The sequence below is a fragment of the Alternaria ethzedia genome, assembly GCF_023757985.1.
Source record: "Alternaria ethzedia strain BMP 0044 chromosome Unknown scaffold_5, whole genome shotgun sequence".
NCBI classification, from domain to species: Eukaryota; Fungi; Ascomycota; class Dothideomycetes; order Pleosporales; family Pleosporaceae; genus Alternaria; species Alternaria ethzedia.
Genome location: NW_026056198.1, coordinates 648,089 through 675,638, shown reverse-complemented (window position 1 = coordinate 675,638; position 27,550 = coordinate 648,089). Strand labels below are relative to the sequence as shown.

Sequence of the window (27,550 nt, the reverse complement as noted above, 5' to 3'; positions counted from 1 at the left end):
AGTTACAGGTTTTGGAATTACCAAAAGGATTCATGGCGGACGTATTGTGATAGAACTTGACCAATAAGCGCATCTGTTGCGATCAGGAATCAAATACGCCACAACCTTGCAGAAGTCGGAACCCGAGCGTTTCGCGCAGCGCGTAGCACACCGCATAGTCGTCAACGCTGGTTTATACCAGGAGGTAATGCTGTGGCGCTCGATAATGTCATTTCAAATTGGCGTTATCAATGTAAGAAACGACATGGGGACTCACCATAAGCGCCGATGTTCTTTCAAGCGATTGGGGCGTAGCACGGCCCCTAAAACTGTTTGCGGCACAGGTGAGAGGTGTCTTACGCGCCGTAACACGAAACAGTCCGAGCACTATAATAGCATTGCAAGCTGCAAGGTATGGCACGGTGCGCGTCAAGTTTCTGCTCAACTCTCTTCCTCCTTCCATGAGTTTCGCGTCGAGTTCTCGCGCCTGCACCTATGAGAGATTAATCATGTTTCTCAGAAAATGGAGATGGAGTGTGATGCTCCTGGTGGCTTTCGTTTTTCTTGTAACCATCACCTCTTTTTCCGCTCCTTTCACCCCATCGAGGACTTCTATCTTCCCATCAGGCCACCATGAACATGCTCCGAGCTCGCATGCGTGTCCAACAAGACCGCCCATGCCAGCAATAACTCCAGATACTGGAGATCGCTTCAACTGGAGAGCAATCTCGATCCGACACCCAGTTGATGAGTATGCGCAGCTATCCTCACAAAAGCCTTTGTCCAGGAGCACTTTGCAAAGATCTCCGCGTCCAAAGTCGCCAGGTGCCGAAGCGATTGCTGGTAGACGAGCGGCTGTCAAGGAGACCTTTCAACGATGCTGGAAGTCTTACAAAGAACGCGCATGGATGAAAGATGAACTGGCACCCATGACGGGCCAGCCTCGAGATACCCAATTTGGTGGCTGGGGAGCTACGCTAGTCGACTCACTAGACACTTTGTCAATCATGGGGATGGAAGACGAGTTCGCCGAAGCCGTCGAAGCAGCTCTGAAGATCGACTTCAAACCAAGCGATGATCGCGAGAGTGAGATCAACATGTTCGAGATCATTATACGCTATCTGGGAGGCTTCATAGGCGCTTATGACGTTTCTGGCTGCCACGACACCCGTCTTCTGAACAAGGCTCTCGAAGTAGCAGACATGGCTTATGCGACCTTCGACACGCCTAACCGGATGCCTGTGTCGAGATGGAAACCCGGGAAGGCGGCGGACGGCGAAGAGCAGCTGCCAGCTCTCTCAGTACTCATAGCTGAAGCCGCTTCCGCTAGTGTGGAGTTCACTCGTCTCTCCCAAATTACAGGCGATATGCGATATTTCGACGCCATCTCCAGGGTTACGGATGTACTTGATGCACAGCAAGGATCTACGAAGCTCCCTGGAATGTGGCCGATCAGTGTAGACATGAGAACGCCGAACCTGACTTTCGACGCTTTCTTTGGGCTGGGTGCTATGGCCGACTCGGCATTTGAGTATCTACCGAAGATGTATCAGTTGCTCAACGGGAATGAGCCGGCTGGTCAGTATCGCAAGATGTACGAATACGCGATGGATACGGCGATAACGCACACCATGTTTCGACCCATGGTGGAAGACAAAGCAGACATCTTGATCGCAACCGCGAAACATGATGGCCCTGATGGACAAAGAGACAACACTGGGCAGCACCTGGTGTGCTACGCTGGAGGTATGCTGGCGCTTGGTGGGCGGCTCTTCGACAACCAGACCCATCTCGACGTCGGACGGAAGATCTCTGACGGTTGCGCGTGGACGTACAAGAATGCACCGAACGGCATTATGCCTGAAGTCTTTTCGATGACCCCGTGTCCGTCGTGGTCAGAGTGCGATTACACACCAGGCGCAAAGCCGTTCAGCGCAGTCCACGATGGCCGTTATATTCTCCGGCCAGAAGCAATCGAGTCGATCTTCTACATGTTCCGGCTCACGGGTGAGACCAAGTATCAAGAGATCGCGTGGGAGATGTTCCAGGCCATCGAGGCGAATACAAAGACTGAATTTGGCAACGCCGCGCTCCAAGACATTATGTCGACCCCGCCACCAAAGAGTGACAGCATGGAGGTAAGTCCTAGAAATGCGATGCTTCCGAAACAAACGCTGACTTTATCTCTTCACCTCCGCAGAGCTTTTGGTTGGCCGAAACCCTCAAATATTTCTATCTCATCTTTAGCGACCACGATGAAGTCAGCTTGGACGATTTTGTCTTTAATACTGAAGCGCATCCGTTTCGGATACCCTACCGTTAGTGTCTTGATCGTATCGGCGCAGGATGAGTGGGGTGGCTTCCTGTGGCGTTGGTTTAGGACCGCGAACGCGTATCGTAGGAGAGAGTCGATATATGAAATTTGGCTTGGATTCATATCCCATATGAACAGTTGCGTTGGGTAGCTCTAGGTCGACACTGCTGGTGGCTGCTGAGTCTGACGCGTTGCCCGTTGGGCGGCGTTGACCGGGTGGATCCGAAAGAGGGAAGACGGCGCCGGCACCGGCCAAGCTTTCCCCGAAAGCTTGAGCACGGATGGCGTTGCTTCGAGTCTCGACTTTCGACGCGCACGACACGCGTGAATACATTCTGTGTCCTGGATATTGCGAGCCTGAAAGTTCCGGGCACTTGTTCCTCATCACATGCCGATGACTTTTTCCGTCGTGCTCAACGCATACCTAGCGCATACCAAAGGTTCACTGTAGCGCGGCGATGCCCTTTCGTCGGTATTTGACGAAGACGTTAAACCTCGGTGTGCTGCTGCCGAAGTCTGTATCCGTTCGCTAAATGATAGGATGACGAAACTTAGCGACGACGACACCGTGACGACGACGGTTCGCAACCCCTGCCTGAAACTAAATGGGCTGGGGTCCAGCCAATAATCCTACCATCTGGGGTCTCCACTGGGGGTCTCCGCGAAAGTCTTCTTCCGCAGGTATTAGTATGGGGAAGGACGGGTACACAGTATGGGGTTGCCACCCCGAGGCGTGCGCACTCGAGATTGCTGGTCTTTCTCTTTCTTGCTACTCATTCCGCAACTCACGCCTAGGGCTGTACCACTAAGACCACGTCACAGTCATGGAGAACGACAAAGAGGCCATCTCAGATAAGCCGATGACTAGTGAGGATCTAGAGCATGCAAACACTCATGGCACGTATCTCGACAATGACGAAGTATCTCACCTTTCCGAGGAGCATCGACAGTATCTGTTGGAAAGACATGGCACGCTTGAGCTTGACCCCATACCCACCATGGGCACGGCCGATCCATACAACTGGCCTCAGTGGAAGGTAGGTCATCACGCATTTATCAGTTTGAGGTCTACTGACAATGGGAATAGAAAGTGATGAACCTCCTCTTTGTCGCCTTCCACGCCATGATGTGCGCGTTTCCCGCTGCTGCAATCATTCCAGCCTATGAGAACATATCCGAAGACCTGGGTGTCAGCCTCCAAAGAGCATCGTATCTTACGTCTCTACAAATCGCTATCCTCGGGGGTGCTCCACTGTTCTGGCGGCCGCTCTCCACACGATACGGACGTCGACCCATCTTCATCATATCTTTGATTGGCAGTCTAGTCTTCAACGTCGGCTGCGCGAAGAGTCAAACATACGCTGCCATGGCTGCTTGCCGAGCTCTCCAAAGCTTCTTCATCTCACCCCCGAACGCAATTGGCAGTGCCGTTGTGGTCGAAACTTTCTTCAAAAGGGAGAGAGCGAAGTTTATGGGTATCTGGACGGTGATGATCACCCTGGGTATACCTCTGGCGCCCCTAATTTTCGGCTTTGTGACCTACAACGTCGGCTATCGCTGGATATATTGGATCCTCGCAATCGTCAACGGCGTTCAACTCATCCTGTACACGCTCTTTGGACCCGAAACGCGCTTCATCCGACATAACAACGCGCAACACGCGCAGTTCGGGTTTGCGGCCTACAAGGAGATGTATCTAAAGTTTCGCCGCATCGATCCTACACCCATTACTGCCTCGGAGTTCATATCACCACTTCGACTATTCAAGTACCCATGCGTGGTCATCCCTGCATGCGCGTATGCAATGGTCTTTCTCTTCGCTTCGGTCCTCGCGACCGTTGAGATTCCGCAACTCTTCGGCGAGAAGTTCCACTTCAACGCACAGCAGATCGGCTTACAGTTCGTGGGTGTTATTATTGGTACAATCATCGGCGAGCAGATTGGTGGACACTCGAGTGATCTCTGGATGCGATGGCGCGCAAAGAAAATGACTCCTCTCCGCCCTGCTCCAGAGTTCCGTCTCTGGCTGAGCTACTTCGGCATACTTCTCACCATCTGTGGCGTGGTTGTCTTTCTCGTTCGCATCGAGCAAGCCCCCGATCTGCACTGGAATGTGACGCCAATCGTCGGTGCAGGCATAGGTGCAGCAGGCAACCAAATCGTCACTACTGTCCTGATCACCTATGCGGTCGATTGCTACCCTGAAGAAGCTGGTAGTATTGGCGTGTTTGTTACTTTTGTAAGGCAGATTTGGGGATTCCTCGGTCCATTCTGGTTTCCTCCCATGTTTGAGAACGTGGGTATTGCGAACAGTGCTGGCATTGTTGCGGCGTTGCTGGTAGGCGTTAGCTTGATCCCTGTCATGTTCACTCATTGGAAGGGCCATACGATGAGAGGTCACATGTCGGAGAGGATGTAAGACCAGTTGACATATCTCCTTGCCATTGTGTTCAATGAAGAGCTACGCATCTCTGGGTAGGGTGTGAACACGTCAATGACAACCTGAACATTACGAAAAGCACGCGCATCTCCAGCTGATCCCTTGTTGGATTCTTTGATTGAATGCGATAGTAAAGGCACTATAGTACATGCACAATTCTCAACCTACAACTTCGCTTCCAACCCCTCCTTCTGACACAGCTCTTCTGCCTCAGCCACAACATCAACACCGTAAACTTGCGCCTGAATATCCGCATCCGCCCACTTGTCCGGCACCTTCCCAGATCCAGACTTCAGTGCCGCGAAGATCTTATCGCGTTCCTCCTTCGCCTTGCCAGCACCGAGATGCATATCTCGCCCGTTCTGCGCCGCGAGCTCAACCAGCGCTTCCGCTCTCGGCTTCCTCAGCTTCTCATACAAACGAAGTGCGTGCTCGATGGTCTGCGGCTTCCCGTCCGCGATACGCTTGGGAGAAAGCACCACACCCAGCACAGCGCCGTCTTCAATCGCCTGAGCTGCACCTTGGGCCATGTGCGGGAGCGTTGGATGGCAAGCGTCGCCGACCAGGGCGGCTGTACCATGCACCCAGGTTACCAACGGATCATGAACCCGTAGCTTCCATTCCACAACTTCGCCTTCTGGCACCAGGTTCAACATGCGATGTATCATCGGACAGAAATCGCCGTAAACGTCCAACATGGCCTTCTTGCTGCCTTTGGTTGTATATTGTGCATCTGGTGCTCCGGCGAAGTTGATATCGGGCTGCGCGGTGGAGATGTTGTAGATTTGCTTGTTGTGGATTGGATAAGCGATGATGTGTTTCTTCTCGCCAATCCAGCGTGTTACTGTGTCGGACTCGATCAACTTCAATAGCTCTGGGTCATTCTCCATTTGGTCTCGGGACAACATGATGCGGTATGCAGCTTGGCCTGAGTCGCAAGCTGCGCCGGTGTGGCCGAGCTCCTTGAGCATGGCGACGCGAGTAGAGCTCTTAACGCCGTCCGCGCCGAGCAAGATATCGCACTCGACCTGTTGGGGCTCTCCGTTACCCTGAGCTGGTGTAATGGTGAACTTTGGCTTCGCACCAAACTGCACGTTGGATATGTTGCAGCCCAGCATGAATGTGATGCCGTTTTCCTTCTTGCAGCCTTCGTATAGGCCGTTTGCTAGACTCGCTCGGTGACCGACCATGTGTGGGTATCCATACTTTTCTCGCACGTAGCCCAGATCTACGTACCCTAGCTCTTTGTCTGTCGAGCCTTCCCGAATTGATGTATTTGCGCATTGAACTGCTTCGTCGCGGATTGGTCCCCAGCAACCTAATCGGTCAAGGATGCGAGCCATGTTTGGTGCGAGTTGAATGCCGGCGCCTACGAAGCCCATATTCGTTGCGTTCTCATATATCGTGATGTTCTTGTGACCGGCTTTTGCGAGAGATAGTGCTGCCGCTAGGCCGCCCATGCCTGGAGTATGTTAGCTATCACGGTATGGTGGGTGATCTGGGTGGGGATATCTACCTGCTCCAACAATCGCTATCCTAGTGTTCTCTGCCATCATAGAAATACTGTGCCTCTGTCTCGCCACTTGATGTACAATATCTGCTGGTATGGTAGAGGATGGAGCGCTGCTGATGCAATGTGGTTGCTGGTTGTTGTCGAGCCGGTTTCGCCGAAGACAAGCAGGGAACGTCCCGACAGCCTTTAAGATTCTGCTCAAACGTTTCTATATCTCGGTCTCTTGCTTTTGCTCCAATCCCTCCACAAGTTCCGAGCTCCTTCCCGTGCGAATGTTCAGCCACCGGAAGATAGCTTAGCCGGAATGTTCCTACCAGGGCTTCCGAAGCTGCCTCCGGACCTTGAAAAGCACTACACGTCACTCTCAGTCGCAATAGCCGAAGTTTATCTAAGTGAACTCAGTAAGCACTTCTTCGATAAACATATATCGGGGAAGCTGTCGGCCCGAATACGTCTACGCCTGGGGAGCTTGCTGTTCCAAGGTTGTCAGCTACCGGCTGCACACCCCACCGTGGCGGGGCAACGGTTAGCGTCTTTCCATCTCAGCGCCCCACCGCCATCAATGAACGCGCGAGATCCGGCAAATGCGGAGTCGCGGAGTGTGGGTGAGCCGTTCTTACATCTTACTATCGCATCGGCTGTGATTGCACGATCTCGAGGTAAGCTGAAGACGCTGTGCTTAGAGATATTGAAGATGCGCATGAGTCCTGACGCCAGATCGCTTCCACTACGCGACAATACACCTCCAGGGACATGAACTGATGCAGCAGTTACTGTAAAGCACCAATCGGGCGTCAGATTTGATGGCTTAAGCAGTTCGCGATCTGGTCAACATCATACCAACCTTTTCGCTCATACACCATATGCCTGATAGGCCTTGTCGCCTACTTAGAGCTGTATCGACAGTCTCTTGTGAGCGTTCTCTCCAACGCTCGTCGCAACGACACGTGTAGAAAAGCCTCCGACCAGAAGTGCATGAATACATTGTGTCATCTGCTATTCGTTTAATGCGTCGCGGTTCACTAGGCTGGGAAGTCTACATCGAGCCGCAAGTCTACTTCAGTCCCGTGGATACGCGATGGGGGGCTGCATACCCCGCGCTAGCTCAGGGTAGGATGTGGGGTGACTTCCCGAATCACCTCATGAGTAGACTGAGAATTTCGCATCTTTCGTGACTTCAACAACGATATCAGCTTATTCGTCTAAAGTTTTACGGACGACTGCTGTATGATTATTGGATCTGTGAGCGAAGACAAACAAATACCTCATCATTACGTGTCGCGAGGCTCACAGAGAGGAAAAGGGTTCACCCGAAACTCTCTTTGATCTTCGGAACACAATCGGAAGACCAGCCTGAAGACAGCGTGACCTTCGGTGTCAGATAAATCACCTGGAGCTTGCTACCTCTGCAGTGGTGATCTAGAACAGTAGCTACGCGGAAAAGGCTTCTCCCTTTGGCCCAGCACACCTTCGTGGACAACAACTTCAGGACAAAGAGAAGTACACGGACCTAAACACAGCGACCCTCGATAATGGCTCGACGAAGCTCATTCGATCAAGCATCAGACGGCTTCCGGGCCCATCTACCAGACCTCAGCAGTCCCCGCTTCACGACGGCCGCAAAGCAAAACATCTACGAATATGTCCAGTCAATGCAAGACAACCGCGCCCCGCCATGGCTGTACGATCTGACTAAAGTTTGGGAGAAGTTGTTGGAAGAGCCGTACAAAGGCATCACGAATGACGGCACTATAAGGGATGGTCTATATCAAGCACGAGACGAAGGTGTAGATGTTGATTGCCCGGTCAAGAAGGCGGAGAAACTACTCGCAGCTCTGGATAGCAACCAGAAGGCGAAGATCTCATACCCAATCAATGCCAGAGAGTGGAGGGCATGGAGTAACCCAGAGTTCTTACTGCGACCATTCGGGCTCAGACTCGAAGAAGGTAAGTCTCGAATTTACCGACGCTACGACCTGAGGCTAACTGCTACAGTGCCTGAGAATATCGCGCAGTCAATACTTGCAGTGGTAGAGGCATCTCTTTCCCCAGAAGGCTACGAAAAGGCTATCGCGGCCATGCGGGTGAACCATTTCTTGGGCGAGGTTGTCAAGCTACCCAACATCTTGAACAAGTACTCTTACAATTTTCTGCTTTTTGGTACGCCTTCTACCTCCGCTTCCTCGCCCTGGGGATGGCTGCTCTATGGCCATCATCTCGACATCTCCTGCTTCTACAAGGGAAATCAAGTTATCATGAGTCCGTCGTTCACAGGTGCCGAGCCCAACATCATCGATGACGGAGAATGGAAGGGTACCAAGATATTACACAAAGAAGGCAGTCTGGGTTGGAAGCTGATGCAGAGTCTCAGCCACGAGCAACAACAAAAGGCACAGATCTTCAAGAAGATGAGAGATGAAGGCATGAAGCAAGTCTACGGCAACTCCAACAATGACGAGACTAAGCGAGACGAGCTCATTACCGATACGTGGGGTCCAGATGACCAGCGCCATCGATGTGGTGCCTTCCGCGACAACCGCATCGTACCCTATGAGGGCGTTCTGGTCTCTTCTCTCGACTCGTCACAGCAAGAACTAGTCCTCGCCATATGTGAAGAGTTCCTGCTATACCATCCCACGAAGGCGCGCCAACATAAGCTTGATCAGATCAGACAACACTTGAGCGAGACCTACTTTTGCTGGATCGGAGGTTTCGGCGAAGACGACGCGTTCTACTTCCGTGTCCAGAGCCCGGTTATCTTGGTCGAATTTGACCACCACTCTGGTGTCTTCCTGACGAACAAGGAGCCAGCGAAGTACCACACACACACTATTGTGAGGACACCGAATGCGGGAGATTACGGACAGGCTATTAGAGAAGGAAATGAAAAGTTAGAGTGAGCAGGCACTGGATGCAATGTACATAGGGCGTGTCGCAAGGAGATACGTGGCACCCATGTCGTAGATCTCCGTTGTGAGGCGCATGTTGAATTATGAGAGGCTGCAATAACTACAATACCTATCCTCCACTTCCAGGCGCCGGCCTCGTATCACCAACGAGATTCGTATACTTAACATCCACCTCAAGAACTCCAAACCATACATGTCGCCCATCCCTTTGCTCGAATCTCACCTCGCCCTCCAAAGTAACGAATTCCGCTTCCTCACCTGCCGGAAGATAATTCTCGATTATCCGTACTAAGTCTTGTTTAGCGACTTCATGTCTACATTCTTGCTGTTCATCAGCATCGCTTCCTGCAGCAACCGAATAGTGAATCGCAACTTCTTCTTGTGGCATAGTGGGAATCCCGGCTATCAGTGCGAACATGTTTCCGGCATCATCATGACGAGGAGTCTTAGCTCTTACGTACGTGAAACCTGGTCGTTTCTGAGTTGATAGATGATCGTAAGTCTCCACGTCGCCTTTGTAGGTTGTCGGATAGAGAGAAAAGCCGACGTGGATGTTCGGTTTAGCTGGGATGTCTTTTGGGGTTACGTAGCGCACGATCACGTAGTACTTTTCATCTACCTTGTAGGGGCCTTTGGGTGCCATATGTAGAGGTTGTTGACAGCTGACCCTGTGAGGGGGGAGTTGACTTATAGGCTAAGTGTTTGCCAGGCGCTGATTTGCCTGACCCATGTGATATTGTGTAAGTACCAAGCAGCTCGATAATCGTTTCGTTGGCATGAAACCACCTCAGGTGCACTCATAGACGTACAGGGATAGTCGTGCCGCGGATAATTGACAATTAAATGACGTAGTCTAGTAAGAAGTGATGACGTGACTACTGACTAGTCACTTCAAGTTCCTGCTACCTTACACTTGCACAACCTCATGCGGTGTGTACGTCTACAGTTCCAATATCGTATCTAAAGTACCGACGCTGGGGCCCCTCAGAGTCAGCTTGGATAATAGCCATAGTTTCGATCCAGAGAGGCCCATCGTCTCCAGGTTGTAGCGTACCAACTGTGAAGTCCAATCTGATGTTACCACGCAACATAAGCTGCTGTAATTCTGTTGCTAATAGAGCGCGCAGATCTTGCTCCGCCTCCTCACGCTGCTCCCTTGGCTGGCTGGCTATCCTGACTGTTGTCTCGTCGTCACGGAGTACTTTAGCTGTGATCATAGCCATGGAAGCATGTACACCATTGTAGAAAGGATTGGCCACACAATGCCAGTTGACTCTCTCATCGGCAAAGAACGCACGCTCCTGTAGATTCTGGAATCGCCAAGACTGGACGAAAAAGCCTGGTACTATGTTTTCACTCCTGTTGGCGGTGCGGATAACCATGTAGACTGGGGTAGACATCTTGGGTTATCTAGTGAAGAGAGTGGGAAGCGGCGCGAACACATCCATGAGAATGGCCGGAAGTGATATACGAATTGTGGGCTTGCTACATCCGGTCAGATGTCAGTCTTGAACGCTTTTCGTGGGCAGTGTGACCAGGTCCGATAAGTCTCCAAGCCAAATCGCCATGTCGTTTGGACATATGGCACTGCCCGTCCGCCACTTCCCCGGCTCATATACATCAGGACTGCGAGTTGTCCATCTTGAGATTTAGTACTCCTGAACCTGTTGTTACTACATTACTTAGGCTTTCTGGGCTCCAACATAGCCAAACACAAGCAGCAGCTGCAATGGTCTAGTGGTTATGACATTCGCCTCACATCGAATGTGCGACGCGAAGGGTCCCGAGTTCAATCCTCGGTTGCAGTATTGTTTTTGCCATTCGCACGTGGACTGGGCTTGGTCGTTGTTGGAGTTGTGACGGATCCAGTGCAGATGGCGACCATTTGACAAGTGTTTGCTTGGCATCTAACATGTGAGTTCGGGAAGCTAAGGGTCTACTTTTTGGCCAATGCAAATCATGCAGCATAGCATTCTTTCGTAAGTGAATTTGCTTCGTGTAATGCGATGCCAACACAGGCATGCGCACAGTGCTTGCATCGCAAAGTCAAATTACCGGCCTGAAATTGTTAGATCCGGAGTGGGGCGTGTGCTCATTGTTGACAGTCGAGACATTGGAGAATCATGGTCGGCTGCGATGCGGTCATGGTCTAGATCGCGATAATTTTCTTTCAATAAATCATTGTGGGCATTAATGACGATGCACATGCTGATGAAGCTGGTGGTGTTGACGCTGTGGTCACTCCACAGGACGAACAGGTTGCGGAGCTGCACGCTGACATCAGCGTCGCGGAAACCTCGGCCAGCCACGCGATGCGCGTGCTCACCCCACAATCGAAAGACTGCCATCTAACCACGATCAGCACACCACTAACCCCACATGGCCCAGTCCCGTCGTCTCAGCGTCCGATTGGATCTCGGTGGCAGCCGTTTCACCAGCCGAACCCTTTCCAGGCGGCACGCCAGGAGAAGCCGCGATACATGCGCGGCCGGGAAACCCTTTGAAGGGGAGCACCCAACGACCTGGTACGTCAGCGGCCTCTCAGTCTGGGGACGCGACGCGAGAATGCGTCGGACTAAGCTCATCAGTCCATTTGCGTCACGGAGCCCGGTGATGTCAAGTGCTGTGATTCGTCGTATGATGGACGGGTGTGGTGGAGAGACATGAGTGCACAGCCTACTTGTGACCTGCATTTCCCCGCACGAGGCTGTCGTATATACAGTCCGCATACGCCGCGCTTGGGACGTCTCACCGGAACACATTACACGTAGCAAGCCATCAATCAAACACCACACTACCGAAGTCAAACCGCGGCCGATACTTTCACACGTCTTGGCCATCACACGTACCAACGTCAAACACAACCACACCTGGGCACACCAAGCGACAAGATATAAGTCGAGCCAAAACTACCATCTCGAGGAACCATCACCATACTCGGCACTACTTTCGCCACTACCATACAACCATCAACATGTCTTTCCTCCTCCGCACATCTACCCTGGTACGCCAGAGGCTCTTCACCACCTCAACACGTGCTCGCAGTGCTATCTCCATGGAAGATGCCGCCGCAGCACAGATGACATCCACCCCTGGTGCGAGTGTCGTCCCAAGGCTCGGAAAGGTAGCACGATGGTACGTCTCTCCCTCTATATGATTCCCATCACCACTAACAACGACCAGGTATCTCCCGACCATGGCGGCGGTAGCCATTGGTATGATCTACCTTCCCAAGACCGCATCACAGCCTCGCCGACCCCTTACGCTCGGTGATGCTAATGCCAACATAGGCTTTGGCGTGACCAATGCACTCAACGAGGCCAACCGCAAAGTACACTCTGCGCTTGAGCTTACTCAGGAACAAAAGAACCAGATGCTCATGGACTCTTACGGCGAGCGCTCAAGCTTGGAGGACATGGAGCGGGCGATTGCTGGACTCGAGGCCAAGATGACCACCCAGAAGGACAGGAACAGGATTTTGGAAGAGGCATATGGCGACAAGGCCAGCCTTGAGGACCTCCAGAGGGCCATGGAGCTGTACGAGGTGCAGTGAATGAAGCAAGGAAGGGTGGAAACCCCGAAGAGCAGAACCCCAGCTTCGCGCCTTGGAGCGCACACACTACAGAGAAGAGAAGGATGAACCCGCGCGCTGAACGCCGCGAGAGTCACACCGCCAGGCCACGAGCAGACACCGACATCAAATCAGGGTGTCTGGCTCGTGTACCTCGAGAAGTGACGGAGGAACACGCATTTCACTTACGTCTCGGCTTTTAGCGTTTTTAGCAACTCGTAACAGACCCCAACAGTGGGCTACGATTTCGTACTATACCAATATCATCAATATCAATTTACTATGTTCAATACACAATATTCTCGTTCCTCGCTTTCCAGCCGATGCTAGCCTTGTTCGCTGCTCGGTGCATCTCGTCGCTCGAAAATGTCCGACGCCCGACACGTGATCCGACCCGAGTTCTCCCGGCGGCCGCGCTCCATCACAACACCATCTCCGCGCTTGGGTACTCCACATTCCGAAGTCGAGATGCGACTGCCGTTGTGGAGTAGGACCGAACTGCGCCGTGAATTGCATCGTGACAGGTCCGGACTTCGTCTAAGTTAGACCAGTTCGAAGATATGTTCACATTGTTACACGAGAGTTGTCGAAGTTCAAGAGAGTTGATAACGCGCTATCTATGCCTGTCTCCTTGCGCTTAGTCCTTATCCGTAATTACGAAGCTCCAGATCTCTCGCCACACTCCGCGTGCTAATCGCGCTGGTCTTCTCTCCAAAATCTGCTCTATCCGCGCTCTTTCGTTGTTCCTCGAAGCCTCCGCTTCCATCTCCTCCTGCATCATGGGGTCCATGCTCACACTAAGATGCACCTGTTCCTGCTTGAACGGGTCTTCAAAGGTGCTCAGAGGACTCACAATGCCATCGTGCTGGGCGTCCATCTCGTACGAACCGAACCGATGTCGCGGAACTGGCGGAACTGAGACTGGGCCTTCGAGCTCGATGCTGGATAGATCTTCCAGGACGTAGTCTTCCACCGCAAGGTTGCGGAGGTCAACTTTGGATGTTCGGGGATATATGTACTTGTATGAGAGGTACAAAGATCCGAACAAGAAGGGGCCAATGTATGCTCCGAGGACATCGAAAGCGAGGCTGATGGTAGACTTCAGGTTGTCTGTGGAAGTGAGGCTGCCTTTCGCGACAAGAATGACCAATGGTGGAACACCAGACCATATGAGGACGAACGCGCTTCCGAAAATCCCGATATATGCAGGCAGTGGTTGCCATCGGGACTTGAACAGGCGTGACATGTAGAGTGGGTGATTGCGACCGAAGATCTGCCGCCTCGCTAAGCGGTCAAGGCCAGCTTTGAAGCGCAGAAAGGTGATGCAAAGAGTGAGATAGATGCATGCCGCAGTGCCTGTGTACAGTTCGGAGAGTGTAATACGCGGCTGTGAGCCAGTCTTGTCTGCCAAGCCTATCAGAGACAAGAACCCGAGTGCTGAGCACAGCAAAATGGCCGCCAAAGGTGTATGCCCATTGTTAGTCCGACCAAAGATCTTTGCGATATTCCTTGGGAGGTACTGCTGTGAAAGCATAAACACACTACGAGATGCGGCGTAGAGATCGGTATTGGCTGTAGTGTATGCCGATATAATGAACAACCCGTTCAAAACCTTCGGTAGCGCGTGGATAGAAGACTCTTCGGCCGCGATTACGAACGCTGACTTCGTAGCGTAGTCGCCCCTCGCCCATATCTTCGGAAGCTGCGGGTCGGCGTAGTTGACATTTGCTCCAGCGGCTAGCATCGCAAATGGGTATATGCTGAGCGGAACGATGTAGACGAACGACATGGTGATGGGCACGTCCGTCCAAGGATTCTTTGCTTCACCGACAGTCATAGCGACCAGGTCTGCTCCGAAGCAAGAAAACATGGCTAAGACGATTGAAGTGCTTCACAAGATGTTAGCTCTCAGCGGTATCTGGAGGTATGCTAGAAACCCACATGAGAGCGAACAGTGTCCCTCCGGGGCCGGATATACCGAAAGTTTCATCAGGAACACCAGCCATCTTGAGAGAGACAGGAGTGGTAGTATTGTGGCCAATTGGCTTCCAGTCCGATGTGAATCCGAAGGTCGTATAATCTGCATTGATCAGCGTTGTCACACGTAGCCTGAAGATGTTGAACGTACTCGAATGGTATTCTCCTTGTCTCGGGCCGCCGCCTTGGTAGCGTTAGACACATGGCTATGTTGCATTGAAGCGCGGAAGCATACCGGAGAAGTTCAAGACCACACCCATAACACATACAAGGACCAGTAAGCTCAGTTTGAACCACATGACGACCTAAACGCTCGTCAGTTCGCTGTTCGTATCGAGAGCCGTCACCAGGGTGACCGAATCCGTGTCGCATGTTGCCGCATACAGATTGCTAACTCTTAGCAAGTAAACACGCTCTAAGCTAACGTATACTTCTAGCTTAGTGATGATTTTGTAAAATGCGGCACGGATTGGAGCTACCCCTAGTGCTGTTTTGCTCAAGGTGACGTACTCGTTCGATCTTGCCATACAGCTAATACAACGTTAGCCAAGTTCGTCCTTATTCAAGAGCACAACTTACCTTGACGCCGAGGCAGTGAGAAAGGGTAGTCAGGGCGATGAAGGCGATATTGATAGCTGCCTCAGCACCAGCAGAATGCGGCTTTGGGTCGCTCTTCAGAAGCGCAGTCAGCTCCGCCGAACTCGCTGTAAGAGTAGCCATCGCACAAATCTTGCCTAGCCTGATGGTCGTCAGCGACGCCTTTCAGAAGTTTCCTATCGATACTCACCCGTACATAGATGCGATAGCGAAACCGCAGGCTGGGTCTAAGAACGTGTGAGGCAGATCAATGAGAGCTCCGGTCAACGGTCGACATGCAACCATCTCAGTGATAGTGTACATGACGCAAGCAACAATACCACCTGCGACTACATAGCTGATAGCAGCCCCTAAAGATCCAGTGGTAGCGATCAGTGCACCGGACGTAATGAAGATTCCTCCACCTATGCAACCGGATATGCCAATACCTGAGGAGTTAGCAATCAGCGCCTTTGTCGATTCACTTCTTTGGCACTTACCCGCCAGTTGAGGCCTACTGAGAACACGGTCAAGATGTTCTGAGTGGGTCACATAATATGGCGATCTGTCAAGGGGACGCTTTTCTTCAGCCATTTTGCGTGGGATTCCCAGGCGAATCCGTACCGAAGTACGACCTCGTCAGGCTGAGGATATTTGCGAACTAATTATGAAGGTTGACTGCGACCTTGAACTAGAAAAAGATGCTTGCGCGACGAATACAAACCCTCGTGACTATTTGGCCTCCATTCGGCACGTCTTCAGCTTCACTCCCCAAACCACCTGTGGCGGGGCTTAGACCATACCGGTCGGCCTCCCTGTCTGCCTCGCGTGTTGCCCACCAACGCCAGAGTGACTGGAGAGATAGGCTTCGTGATGAGGACGGTACATGGGCACGCGACTTGGTATTGCTGTGATTGGTCAGAAAGGCGGGATATCGGGGAAAGATAACCAAGGTTGCACATGCTCGTATGCACAAGGTTGCTAGGCCAAACTAAGTGCGCCACGGTCGACAAACATTGGTGGATGGTGCAGGACGTCCTCTCAGCCGCGCCTTAGTCGCGTTCCGGTGTACATTTCAGGCTACGTGTTGCAGCTAGGCGACAACTATGGTAATTGATAGGGCCGAACTACATTGTGGAGACAGCGTCCCCCATAGTGATTATTGCTTTCCTCTGGGCGGGCGTTCTGTGTGGACTTCCTGTGCAATACAAACAGGATATTGCCAATGCAGCTGATAACGGGTACGCCGCATGCAGACGAGATCGCGAGCTGAAAGTATGTCAGATAGTGTCACGTCCTTGACCTACATACATTCAAGGCTCTCCAGGGATGAAGCTTTGGTTAACACCCAGCTAACGGTTTCCCAGTGATGATTGCAGTTAGAGTGCATTGACGATGTCCATATCCAGCAGCTCTACCGGCCCTTCGGCGCGTCGCTCGTCGTTAGCGATGGACTACTTCCAGGTGTATTCAGCCTCATCAGGATCGCAGTCGAGTAATCTGTTACAACGACCAAGGCGGCTGTCGTTTCTGAATGCGCCCGATGTCGCGACGTCCATCTCATCGTTAGGATGGGTGGCAACATGCTCATCGAAGCAGATACGGTTATACGACGTGAAGAGCGCGAACAGAAGTCGGACTATCCAGCCCAAAGCCGTCTTGAATATTTCGATGATTCTGAAAGATGAGGATATCCGTGGAATTGCTCTCTCGGATGATCTGCTCGCAGTGATCACCCACAATCGATTGCTGGTGTATGACGAGTATCGCACAAACAACGGCCATGTGCCTAGCCTCGTGAGAGAAGAGCGGATTGACCAGGACGGAAACTGGACCCCGAGATCCGTGTCGATCTCACAACTTGGACGCCAGTCTGCCGAGGGAGGGGCAACGGCGAGCATCGCAGTGGGTGGAGAAGGAGTGAGTGCAGTGAAGATCTTTACATACAGGTACATGCCGGCCTGGAACGTTCAGGGCGACCATGTAGTCCTGAAGTGTCCTCAAAACAACGGTGCTGTCAAGATTGTTGGGTTCTCGCCCTGTCGAAGTGATGCCATCTATGGGCCAATGGTGTTTGCTTTGACAACAGGGAATCACTTGTATTGCTGGGTTCTCGCTCGCCTGGATCCTTGCTGGCACGTTGACTGCAATGCGAGAAGTAATGAACGCGTAAGTGACATGTTCCAAGGCCCGGTGCAAGGCTGACTCCAGGCAGGCATATCGCGATGAGATAACGGACGCGGCTTTTACCATCTCTCCAAACGGTCGACCTTACATCCTCTGCACCGTCGACCACCAACCACGTTCACACCTCCCAGCGACCTTCCTCGTGGCAGTCGACACTCTCGGCTTCGATCCACACGTTCTCCGTCAACCAATAAGACCCATTCCTGATAGGGTAGTCAGTACGAGCGTTGTCGCTGGAGTTGCGAGCTTCAACGGCAGGTTTCTAGTGGTTGTAGAAAGGGAGAGGAATAGAGACAAGATGAAGCTGCTGACAATTCAGGGCGCACTTGGGGGTGGCTTGACATGTTCCACTGCCCACACAACAACGTGGGAAGTCGAGCTGCAGAGCAACAATATCGGATCTTCAACGATCTCAATCATGATAGAAGAGCAGAAGGATGCCCTGGAGATCATCGCGGTGGATGGACGCGGCCATGTCGTCTATTCGGGCGTGAGGGTGCTGGGCATGCCACAGGGCCCAATTCGACCCATTGCACCACCCAGAAGCTCCATCATTTCCGAGCTCCCGTTCGACCCGATCAGAAGGGAATTGTCGTCGGACGAAAGTAGTCGCCACTCTGTCACGCCTTCTTATCGGGGGATGAACAGCCTCGAAATTGTTCCTGGCTGACTGATGGCGGTGACTCGAGCCATTGACATAGCCTTCGGAAAGTGCCCGTAGATGCAAGCGCGATGGACTGTTGTGGGTATGGTGGTTATGTGAGCGGATAATGGAAGTTGCACGCTGGTCGCGTCAGTATCGCGTCGCGAACTAGTGCCGGCTGACTAAGCCTGCCTCCGTCATCTCCAGGCTCCCCGGGGCCATCTCTCACGATCGGCAATCGCAACCCAACGCCTTGTACATCCGCTCGTACACACACAACGCCAACAATGTCGCGTTGGCGAAGGATTTACATATCTCCGAGCTCTTATGATCGCCAGCCAAAGGCCAAGATGGTGTCGCTTATGATGGCTCATAACCGTCATCAGCACGCGGCTTGAACGCGATGGGACGACCTTCAGCAACACTCCAAAGCTGTTTCCCGGATTGGCAATTGTCGATAATTGCGCGTTAGGTACGACAAACGTGCTTCGAGACGCATCTTGGTGGAGTAGCAGCGAGTTACCACGGTTTCCTCGCGCTTACCAGTTTGTTCCCTCAACCCACGCAGCACATCTCGCTTTCCACATGGAGGGCTACTCATGCCAGACATGAGAGGTGGAGGAAGGCTCGATAGGTGGACAATACAACGTGTCTGGCATATATAGCTACTCACCCTCAACACTCAAGACACTTCTTCTATCACCCATTTCTTCCTACTGATCGCACACTACCTAAGATTCTAGTCATACTCTGACACTCCTGTTCAGTGCTCCAACAAGCCTACACTTCAGCTACCAAGACAGCCCTCTCGAGACGATTCACGGCACGCTCCCATCCAAAGATGATGTTCCGCGCCGCTCTTCTATGCTTCGCTGCACTCTTCTCGCAACACGCTTCTGGCGTACCATACCCACAGCCAAACTCAACATTGCTCGCGAACAACACAATCTGCAACTCCACCGCCCGCTTTTGCGAAGGCGATCCCAACGCCGTCAACCCTCCTCCCCTCGGTTCGGGAGAATACGTATGCCACGAAGTTTACCCAACCGATCTCACCGTCATCAACGCGCGCTACCCCGATTACGACGTCGACCACCTACACCAAGCAAAGCAGTTCTTCATGCTACGTCGTCAGGTCAAAGATGCTGGAGAAATTGCCACACGTGTACAGTTTCAAGGCCTACCGAACAGCACGTCGAACTACACCTGCCGTCTCGAATTTGTCCTCCCCCGCCTTGAGCTCCAGAAGATCTCTGGCCCGAACCCAAGCTTTCACGTATACCAAGTCGAGCGCGAAGCCGGTGCGATCGCTACATGGAATACATATGAGGCGGAGAAGAACGCCTTGCTGTTCGGTACGGTCAACGGCGAAAGCCAGGCGCTTGAGAGGACAAGGAGTGTCGGCGGCGTTGCGGCTATCGACGAGACGGCTTGTAACGAGACAATGTCGTTTATGATGGCAATGATGTACGACAGCCCATCTGCACCGAACTACTGGGAATTCTCGAATGTTGCGCCTCCCGCGTTTCCGGTACAAGGGTTCAGGATTGTATACGGATGTTGAGCAGGGAGTAAGTGCCCGTGGTATAGTCACGGGATGGCACTGAATGCCATGTGAAGTAGCTATTCTGCCACTAGTATTATGACATAACATTCTTGTTCTAACAACTTTTGCTTCGCCTAACATGTGATCAGTAGTTATACCTGCCTTGGTCACGGTGGCCGGAGCTAAGTATAAGTGGGGCGTGTTGTGAGGAAGGCACGACTGAAGTCTCACTTCTTCCCTGGAACTCTTCACTCACTCAACACTCCACCTCCAACCACTACAATGCCGCCGAAAAAGCGCAAAGACGAAGAGGCGCCCAGCGGCTACGCGCCGCGCGGGAAGATGGCGAGGACTCGCCCGCCCTCAAGCTTTTGGGATGCCGGTTTCCCATCCGAAGGCGGATCGCCTTACACCGGCAGTGGGCATGTGAACCCCCGCTGGAAAACGAAGTTGATGCAAGGACGGACTCGCGAAGCTCAAACGCCAATGCCAACACCAACGCCAACAGACGTATCCGCGGAGGATGCAGCAACCCCTGCACATGGTGGCAACGCTCTCCAGCGTCGACTTTCTGCCATGACTGGCCAGGGCGCGTCGACTCCGAACGACGACATGACTTCGCCGAGTAGGCATGACGGTATCGCGCAGGATCCCCAGACCCCTTCGCTGGTGGAACGACGCCCCAGCCATGCGTACAACGGCCTATTTAGGGGTCGAGGCGGAGCGACTATGGGTATGAACAGGCAGGCATTTCATGTGCCACCAGGGAGACATCCATCTTCGGATATACTCATGCCGCCGCTGCCGTCTAGTATGCAGCGCTCGAGTGTTCTACGTCGTAGAGACGCACAACACGTCGGTGCGGCTGAAGAGGAAGACGGGAGTGCGCATCGAAATGACGATGTAGTGCCCGCTGAACTCGAGGAGGAAGAGGAAGAGGAAAACGGGAGTGCGCATCGAAATCACGATGTAGTGCCCGTTGAACTCAGTGGTGAAGAATCCCAGTTACCTGGCGTTCTTCCATCAAGTAGGGTTGGGCGGCCGTCTTCTCAGGAAGAGAACCTGTCACCACAGCCAACCTCACCGTTGCCTGTGGTAGTTCAGAGGGTTGATGAAGCTAGGCCACAAGAATCTCTTGTCGTCGGCTTGGATTCAGAAACCGTGGAGGTATTGGAGAAGCGCCTGGCCCAGGTTTTGAGTCAAGTGAAGAACTTGCGCGCCGAGGCGTCTGCGGATCTCCGCGTGATGTTTCGGAAGGGAGTGCAGTTGGCGAATACCGATCTATCAGGGATCGACCCTGCTATTTTGGGAAGGGTGTGGGAAGACCTCGAGGCAGAGGACGCTGTAGGCATGGTGGAGACGGATGATCCAGATATCGCCGCGCTCTTTGACGAAGAGGAAGAGCCGAAAAAGTGATATCTGTTAGCAGGAGAGAGGGATGGCTGGCTCAGTACCATGAAAGTACTTGAAGTATTCTTTGTCCGCACATTCTACCTTTTTGAACTGATGCATACGACTAGCATTTTGTGATAAAATTGGGTGACAAAATACTGTCCTTATTTGCCACGTACCCTTATTCAGCTTGAGTGTTCGTTGTACTGTTCGTGTATTAGCTGAGAACCATGTGTGAGCTCTTGCCTATGCAACATTCACTTCTCGTAAAACCATGGGAGTGGCGCATGGATGGCATATTGGATACCACTGTTTTCTCTGTTTGTCATGATATCTTAGCTTTTGGATTACAGCGCGAATATTAGACCATACTATTCTCATGGCAAGCACTTGTTTCATATTACGCAGTACAAAGGAGTTATTCATGCGCGGCAAGCGCTATCAATTCGCTATCTACTCTTCCGCCACCCCAGCGCCGCACGTCAAATGCGCGATCAGAATAAGCACCAGAAAAGCCCCTCCACCCCAATGCAAACTATGCATGCATCCCTCGACAAACAGAACAAGGAAAAGTGGGTCATAGTACATGAGTAGGGTAATGAGAACGCGTAAAGAATGCCATAACCACCAAGAGAAAAATGCGTGCCAACGCGACGCTCAGATGAACCTCCCTGTCTGCGCCAAACACCGTGCGCGATGCCAGCCAAATGGACCAACTTCCCCACATAAAGATGGGTATTTACACATTATGCCAACGCTCAACGACGCGCTTGTGTCTGCGAGAACCAATCGTCTTGTGTGGAATGGTACTGCCGCCGTAACTCGGCTTCTTCCTCTTCTTGACTTGACTTGAGGATTTCTTGCATCGTCTCAATGTCTTTGATGATGACGTTGAACGCCTCGGTGACCTCCTTAAGGACAAGGTTGCGATTGTAGTCTGAGCGGTGCTTCCAGATGGCGTCCATGAGCGCGGCGTTGATCTGCTCTAGTTGTTCGAGCGAGCATCCAGATGTCGAGCGGACCAGCTTGTCATGCAGCGCAATGACCATGCTGTCGTCGAGGATGAGCTGCGGCTTCGGCTCTTCGTCATTGAGAATCTGGTTAAGATTCGAGTGGTGTGGAGGTGCGGGCGCAGGCATGGAAGTAACATGCTGAGACGATTGAGAAGGTTGCGATGGCTGCGAGTTCGATGGCTGGCTGCTGACGTAGTGGACTTCTGTATTTGAAATGTGGTCAGTGTTGTGCTCTGGGGAGAAGCGAGTGGAGACCTGGAGTCGCTGGTGGAAGGGGGTTGGCGAACCTTGTGTGTCTGGAAGCTGCGACCCGTTGGGCTCCGGCATCATCTCTGAGAAATTGGGGACACCAGATGGTGCAGCGCCGTTGCTACTCTGAGTGCCAAACTTGTTGTCCGAAGACCTGTTCGACGTCTTCTGACCAGAAGTCGTTGTGGATGCACTGTTGTGGTAGTCGTTGGGATGCGAGTTCGGTGCCATGAAGGTCCGCCCGGACATCTGCGACTTTTGCGTTTGGGTTCCCTGGCCCTCAATTCTGCTCGGTGTTTGGAATTGGAAGTCGTGCTGTGTATTGGCATTCAGATCTTGACTGTCAGTCATATGAGTGTCGTCGTTGGAAGGCGCAGTAGAACCATTCGTTGCATGCTGTGTGCCTTCGCCACTCGTGCCATTGGATAGACCTTCAGCATGAGGGGCTCGCAACGGGGTTACCGGTGGCATGGCCAAACGGCCAGGAACAGGCTCACCCAGAGTGATAGGTCCTGAAGTTTCGGTGGTACCGATAGACTGTTCTGGAGGTACGCGTGCGACGTCTTCGAAATCCTTGTTTGCAGCGATGGCTCTCTCCCGCTTTTCTTGAGCCTTCCTCTCTCTTTCGAGTTCGCGCTGGTAGACTGCTTCACACTCTTGGAGAAGCCCAGGGTTCTGGTGCATAAAGAAATTGTCCAGATCGACCTCAACATTTGTGATCATCTCATTGCCCTTCAGGGTTCGCTCTGCGTCTCCGAAAGTCCTCGCGTCCTTCACAAGAGTCTTGATATCGAAGAGGTAATCTGCAGGGCGCTTGTAGTAACCATTGGACAAGCGCTTCTCGATCGTACCAAGGTCCAGATTGTAGTATTTGTTGCCGCTGTCGACGTGTAGCAGAACGTCGACGCCTTTGGAATCCTTGGAGAATTCCCACGGACGAACAACGCCTTGCTCTTCTTGTTGCTCACGTGGCAGGTCTGATCGCACATGATCAGAATCTTGCTCCTCGAGCAGATAAGCATACCAGGATTCTTCCAGAATTGGCTTAAAGAATTTCCTGTGACTCCTCTTCAGTTGGTCCATGATGGGTTGAATGACAATCTTCATCTTGTTGAGGGTGAGCCTATCCTGTTTCTTCTGCGCCTTCTCGCGGGCGGCAAGTTCCTTAGGGTCAACCACTGGAGCGACGATAGGTGCAGCCTCAAGTTCTGGTAAGATCCGCTTCTTCCTGTTATCCGGATCAGGAAAGTCTGCTGGAGACATGCGGATGTAGTGACTGATGCTGTTGAAGAACTCTGCTCGCCCTTCTTGGTCTGGCCGCATAAGATGGAACTGATTGGATTGTGAGAAGGAGAAAAGATCCATCATCATCTGGCGATCAGGCTTCTCCTTCTCATTGAGCAATTCCATGACACCCAGCAGCATGATCGGTTCGTTCGCGCCAACGCTTCGCAGTAGTAGCTTGAAGGTCTTGATAGCTTGGGCAGGCAGTGTCTGATACCAGACATCGACTGAAGGGATGTAAATGACACTAGGCTTGTGCCGCCTGACCTCTGTAAACAACTGGGTAATGGCTGCCTCAGGTGCTCGCGTGGAGTCCTCAAGGATAGTGGGAAGGTCGAAGGATTGAACATGCAGACCTTCAATTTTGTTCAAGAGAGCAGCACCAAGATATTGCTGGCCCATACCTTGAAGACCGCTAATGAGCAAACGGGGTCTGAAGATTCTGCTGCTCTCGAAGTTGCGCATGGTGGCTTCGCGCTCGAAGCCCTTTTCGTCGTCGCGGTCATCGTACGCTGCTTCCTCGAGTGCGCTGAGTTTCTTCCTCCGTGGGATGAGTTCGTCTATGCGCTTGAGGATCGCGGCTAGTGGCTTCCGTAATAATGGCTCGATGTTCTTTGCCAGTGGTGCTGCACTAGCCGTGACTGTCCGTTGAGAAGATGGCACCATCTTGTTGACCGAGATCATGAAATCCTTGGCTAGGATCTTGATGGTGCTGGGATCAATCAGAAGCTTCTTTTCAGATGTGTAAATCTGAGGGTAAGTCCCCTGTACGGCATTGAGAGCCGCTTCTGTGCAAAGCGCCCGAAGGTCGGCACCTCCATAACCCTTGGTTAGTTCGGCAAGTTGATCCTTCATTTCCGGCTTCAGAGGTGGCTCCCAGTTCTTAGTGTGGATGTTAATGATGGAACGTCGGCCTGCAACGTCTGGCAACGGGAAGTAGAACTCGCGGTCGAATCGTCCTGGACGTCGCAGTGCAGGATCTACGGAATCAGGACGATTGGTGGCGCCTATCACGATGACTTGTCCGCGACCATCCATACCATCCATAAGAGCGAGTAGGGTAGCGACAATCGAGGCGTGGATTTGCTCTTGCTTACTAGAGCGGACAGGCGCCAGTCCATCGATTTCATCGAAGAAGATGATACTTGGCTGGGTTTTCCGCGCCTCCTCGAACAGCAGACGAAGCTGCCTTTCAGCTTCTCCAACCCATTTACTCAGGGCATCAGCACCCTTGCGCATGTAGAAGGTGACCTTCTGTCCATGAGTGCTGACGCTCGAAGCGAGAGCTCTGGCAAGAAGCGTCTTACCAGTACCGGGCGGACCATGGAACAAAACACCTCGTGGAGGGGTGATCTTGAAGCGTTGGAACACCTCAGGATATAGCAACGGAAGCATGACCATCTCCTTAAGCTTGTTGATGTGGTCGTCCAGTCCACCGACACCATCAAAGTTGACGTTCGGGTCAACTCCAAGAGGGTCTGAATCTGCAAGAGCCTTCTTGTCTTTGACCTTGCCCAGATTGGCGGGGCCGCCGCCAGAGTCTTGCTTCGGGTCTGCGTTGTGAGTCTGAGGGAACCCGAAAGTAGGCGCGGTTGCGGTGGTTGGCGTCATGCCAATTGCGCCGCCGACAGGCTTGGGCATCTTCTGGTTCTCATCATCGCTACTATCGGAATCACCACCTGCAGCTCCCATGCCAGCCTCGACGCCACCACCGAAGGGGCCCTGACTACGCCACAGGCTTTTGTATGTAGACCGACCACCTCTTGCCCTAGGTCGCTCCGGAGCAGGGCCGTCATCGTCGTCGTTCTCGAAGACAGCGTTCTGTTCCGGTCGAACAACACGGTAATCCACACCTGCGGCGCGAGCGCGGCGTTTGGGCGCTTCCTCGTACGCCACGTCCTTGTCAGGATTACGTCGGGAGAGGCGCCGTCGTTTGTTGTACTCCAAGTCTTGTAGCTCATCCTGCAGTTCGTCTTGGTCTAACCCTGACTCTTCGGAGGAAGAGTTGCGCCTGCTACGCTGTGACTGCCGGGTCTTCCCTCGTTGGCGGGTCGATCGCCGCCCAGAGCCTGACGCACTTTCGGATGCAGACTGCTTCTCCTTTTCGTGTTCCGACTCGGACATTTCCTCTTCCTTTTCGTCGTCTGCTGCAGGTTCAAAGTCACTGCTTTCATCGGCGCCTCGTTTACGTTTGGCTGAAACAGCACGGTTCTGGAAAGAGACGTTAGTTGCGGAAAACACATATAGCCAGTCAAACATACCCTGGTGTTGCGACCGCCACGGGTGACGGGCCCTTCCTCTTCGGAATCCTCAGCAGCGGCTTCGTCGTGCTGGGACTCTTGGATGACACCTTCCATATCATCATCGTCCTCGCCCTCGGCATCGTCCTGCTGGGCTTCTTGCGCGGGTGAACTGTCCTTGCTGGCTTTGACTTGGGTCTCTTCGTCGACGAGAAGCGCGTCGAGGGGACCAGGGCTGTCATCGCGTATCATCGACGTCTCCTGGGAGGCCTCCATGATAGCGCTAGGATGTTGGACTCGTGGGCCTTTGCCGCCTCGTGTGGCACGGGCGATGACGGGCTCAGGGCTGCGCGTGCCTTCGCGCACGACTTTGACGTGCCTGCCAGAATCCGAAAGCTGGACAATGGGTTCCTCCACATCGTGCGACAGGCGAGTACTGCGTCGCGTGCCATGCACTTCAGGTGTCTTCCCGCGCGCAAGGGATTTGCTGCCTGTGCGAGTGCGCAGATTGCGACCGGAGGCGTGGTCGGGCATCTTCAGCTTCACGATGAGCGAAGGCTTCTCGACCTCTTCGATGGACGGCTGCGCCCGGCGTCGCGATGCGGGCTTGGGCGAATCGTCTTCGGATGGCGTATCTTCGATCTCGTCCTCGCTCTCCTCGTACTTGATCTGCTTCTTGGTGGCGCGGCGCACGCTTCTGCCTGTCGCCGGGTTGATCTCGGGCTCCTCCGACTCGGAGCGCTCTGAGAAGGAATCTTCGGACTCTATCTCGTCGTCTTCGTCAATGTCAGAGCCGCCGTATGCGCGTCGCTGGCGCTTGGAAGACTTCTTCTTAGCTCCAGGCGTGTGTCGGGTGCGGCGCCGTTGGGGCGCGGCGCGTTTTTCCGAGTCGTCGTAATCGTAGTCGTCCGGGTCGGAGGCGTTGGGGTCGATGTCGAACTTGCGCTTCGCTCGGCTAGACATGGGGACTCGTCGCGGTGAGGCCTAATGCGGTCCTGCGGGATGTTGTGAGTGCGCGGCCCCGGGGATGCGTCGCGGTGAGAGCGCGCTTACACCGCCTGTATGAATTCTACAAGCTTCAAGATGGCATTAGATGCAGGGGAACCGTCTCCTGCATGTGCGCCGATGATGGCGAAGGTGTGCGCGATGCCGACTGGCGTGTCGCCTGGGCGTCGTGTTGTTGTGAATGTGGGAACGATGTCGAGCGCGCGATGCACCGGTCAAGACGACGCAGAACTCAAAGAAAGCGGCTTCAAACAGAACCAGTGTCCTGATAAATGACACTGAGAAGCGAAATAGTCGAGATAGACAGACGTGGTCGAGGGGCGTGTGGTGTTGGGGTGCGATCGCGAAGGCCCGTCCAATCCTAAGCGCGCTAAACCCCAACCCGAATTCAGAGCAAGGAACACTTTTTAGATGCACAACCACAACAATAGCGAACGCCTTTATTTCTCGACTTTCAACAATACAAAATGTGTCAAAATGCACAGCAAAAGTCGAGTTCATATCTAGTGAGCAAATTCCGCAGCTTTTCGGGAGTCTTCCACCACGTCTTGGACTGCTATTTGAGCCCTTTCTTTTCGACTTGTAGCTCTTGCTGCTGTCGGTTCCTGCATGATCGACATGCGGCTCTAAAAGCTTAACGCGTTTAGAGCTCGCTGCCATGTGTGGGGAAGAGCGAACTATGCACGTGCACCACGTGCTGGAGCGACCCAGT

The 27,550-nt window shown here is 53.0% G+C and overlaps 9 protein-coding genes and 1 non-coding gene across 10 annotated transcripts; 7 read left to right on the top strand and 3 right to left on the bottom strand.

Annotated features, from left to right (window-relative positions):
* Positions 1 to 656: 656 nt before the first annotated feature.
* On the top strand, positions 657 to 2,302 carry J4E87_002957 (uncharacterized protein; the record flags this gene model as incomplete). Its single annotated transcript, XM_049374590.1, has 2 exons — positions 657 to 2,117; positions 2,180 to 2,302. The coding sequence occupies 2 exons, from the start codon at positions 657 to 659 to the stop codon at positions 2,300 to 2,302; spliced, it is 1,584 nt and encodes a 527-aa protein (XP_049235581.1).
* Positions 2,303 to 3,117: 815 nt separating this feature from the next.
* On the top strand, positions 3,118 to 4,712 carry J4E87_002956 (uncharacterized protein; the record flags this gene model as incomplete). Its single annotated transcript, XM_049374589.1, has 2 exons — positions 3,118 to 3,330; positions 3,381 to 4,712. The coding sequence occupies 2 exons, from the start codon at positions 3,118 to 3,120 to the stop codon at positions 4,710 to 4,712; spliced, it is 1,545 nt and encodes a 514-aa protein (XP_049235580.1).
* Positions 4,713 to 4,897: 185 nt separating this feature from the next.
* Positions 4,898 to 6,193, bottom strand: J4E87_002955 (uncharacterized protein; the record flags this gene model as incomplete). Its single annotated transcript, XM_049374588.1, has 1 exon — positions 4,898 to 6,193. The coding sequence occupies one exon, from the start codon at positions 6,191 to 6,193 to the stop codon at positions 4,898 to 4,900; it is 1,296 nt and encodes a 431-aa protein (XP_049235579.1).
* A 1,585-nt stretch (positions 6,194 to 7,778) lies between these two features.
* Positions 7,779 to 9,146, top strand: J4E87_002954 (uncharacterized protein; the record flags this gene model as incomplete). The annotated part of the gene is made up of 2 exons (XM_049374587.1): positions 7,779 to 8,193; positions 8,242 to 9,146. The coding sequence occupies 2 exons, from the start codon at positions 7,779 to 7,781 to the stop codon at positions 9,144 to 9,146; spliced, it is 1,320 nt and encodes a 439-aa protein (XP_049235578.1).
* Positions 9,147 to 10,878: 1,732 nt separating this feature from the next.
* Positions 10,879 to 10,963, top strand: J4E87_002953. Its single transcript has one exon. It is a non-coding gene; the product is annotated as a tRNA-Val (tRNA).
* A 1,166-nt stretch (positions 10,964 to 12,129) lies between these two features.
* Positions 12,130 to 12,708, top strand: J4E87_002952 (uncharacterized protein; the record flags this gene model as incomplete). The annotated part of the gene is made up of 2 exons (XM_049374586.1): positions 12,130 to 12,290; positions 12,339 to 12,708. The coding sequence occupies 2 exons, from the start codon at positions 12,130 to 12,132 to the stop codon at positions 12,706 to 12,708; spliced, it is 531 nt and encodes a 176-aa protein (XP_049235577.1).
* A 655-nt stretch (positions 12,709 to 13,363) lies between these two features.
* J4E87_002951 (uncharacterized protein) lies at positions 13,364 to 14,732 on the bottom strand (the record flags this gene model as incomplete). Its single annotated transcript, XM_049374585.1, has 2 exons — positions 13,364 to 14,615; positions 14,668 to 14,732. The coding sequence occupies 2 exons, from the start codon at positions 14,730 to 14,732 to the stop codon at positions 13,364 to 13,366; spliced, it is 1,317 nt and encodes a 438-aa protein (XP_049235576.1).
* Positions 14,733 to 18,950: 4,218 nt separating this feature from the next.
* J4E87_002950 (uncharacterized protein) lies at positions 18,951 to 19,673 on the top strand (the record flags this gene model as incomplete). The annotated part of the gene is made up of 1 exon (XM_049374584.1): positions 18,951 to 19,673. The coding sequence occupies one exon, from the start codon at positions 18,951 to 18,953 to the stop codon at positions 19,671 to 19,673; it is 723 nt and encodes a 240-aa protein (XP_049235575.1).
* Positions 19,674 to 19,937: 264 nt separating this feature from the next.
* On the top strand, positions 19,938 to 21,071 carry J4E87_002949 (uncharacterized protein; the record flags this gene model as incomplete). Its single annotated transcript, XM_049374583.1, has 1 exon — positions 19,938 to 21,071. The coding sequence occupies one exon, from the start codon at positions 19,938 to 19,940 to the stop codon at positions 21,069 to 21,071; it is 1,134 nt and encodes a 377-aa protein (XP_049235574.1).
* A 734-nt stretch (positions 21,072 to 21,805) lies between these two features.
* On the bottom strand, positions 21,806 to 26,796 carry J4E87_002948 (uncharacterized protein; the record flags this gene model as incomplete). Its single annotated transcript, XM_049374582.1, has 3 exons — positions 21,806 to 22,263; positions 22,348 to 25,804; positions 25,855 to 26,796. The coding sequence occupies 3 exons, from the start codon at positions 26,794 to 26,796 to the stop codon at positions 21,806 to 21,808; spliced, it is 4,857 nt and encodes a 1,618-aa protein (XP_049235573.1).
* Between the last annotated feature and the right edge of the window lie 754 nt (positions 26,797 to 27,550).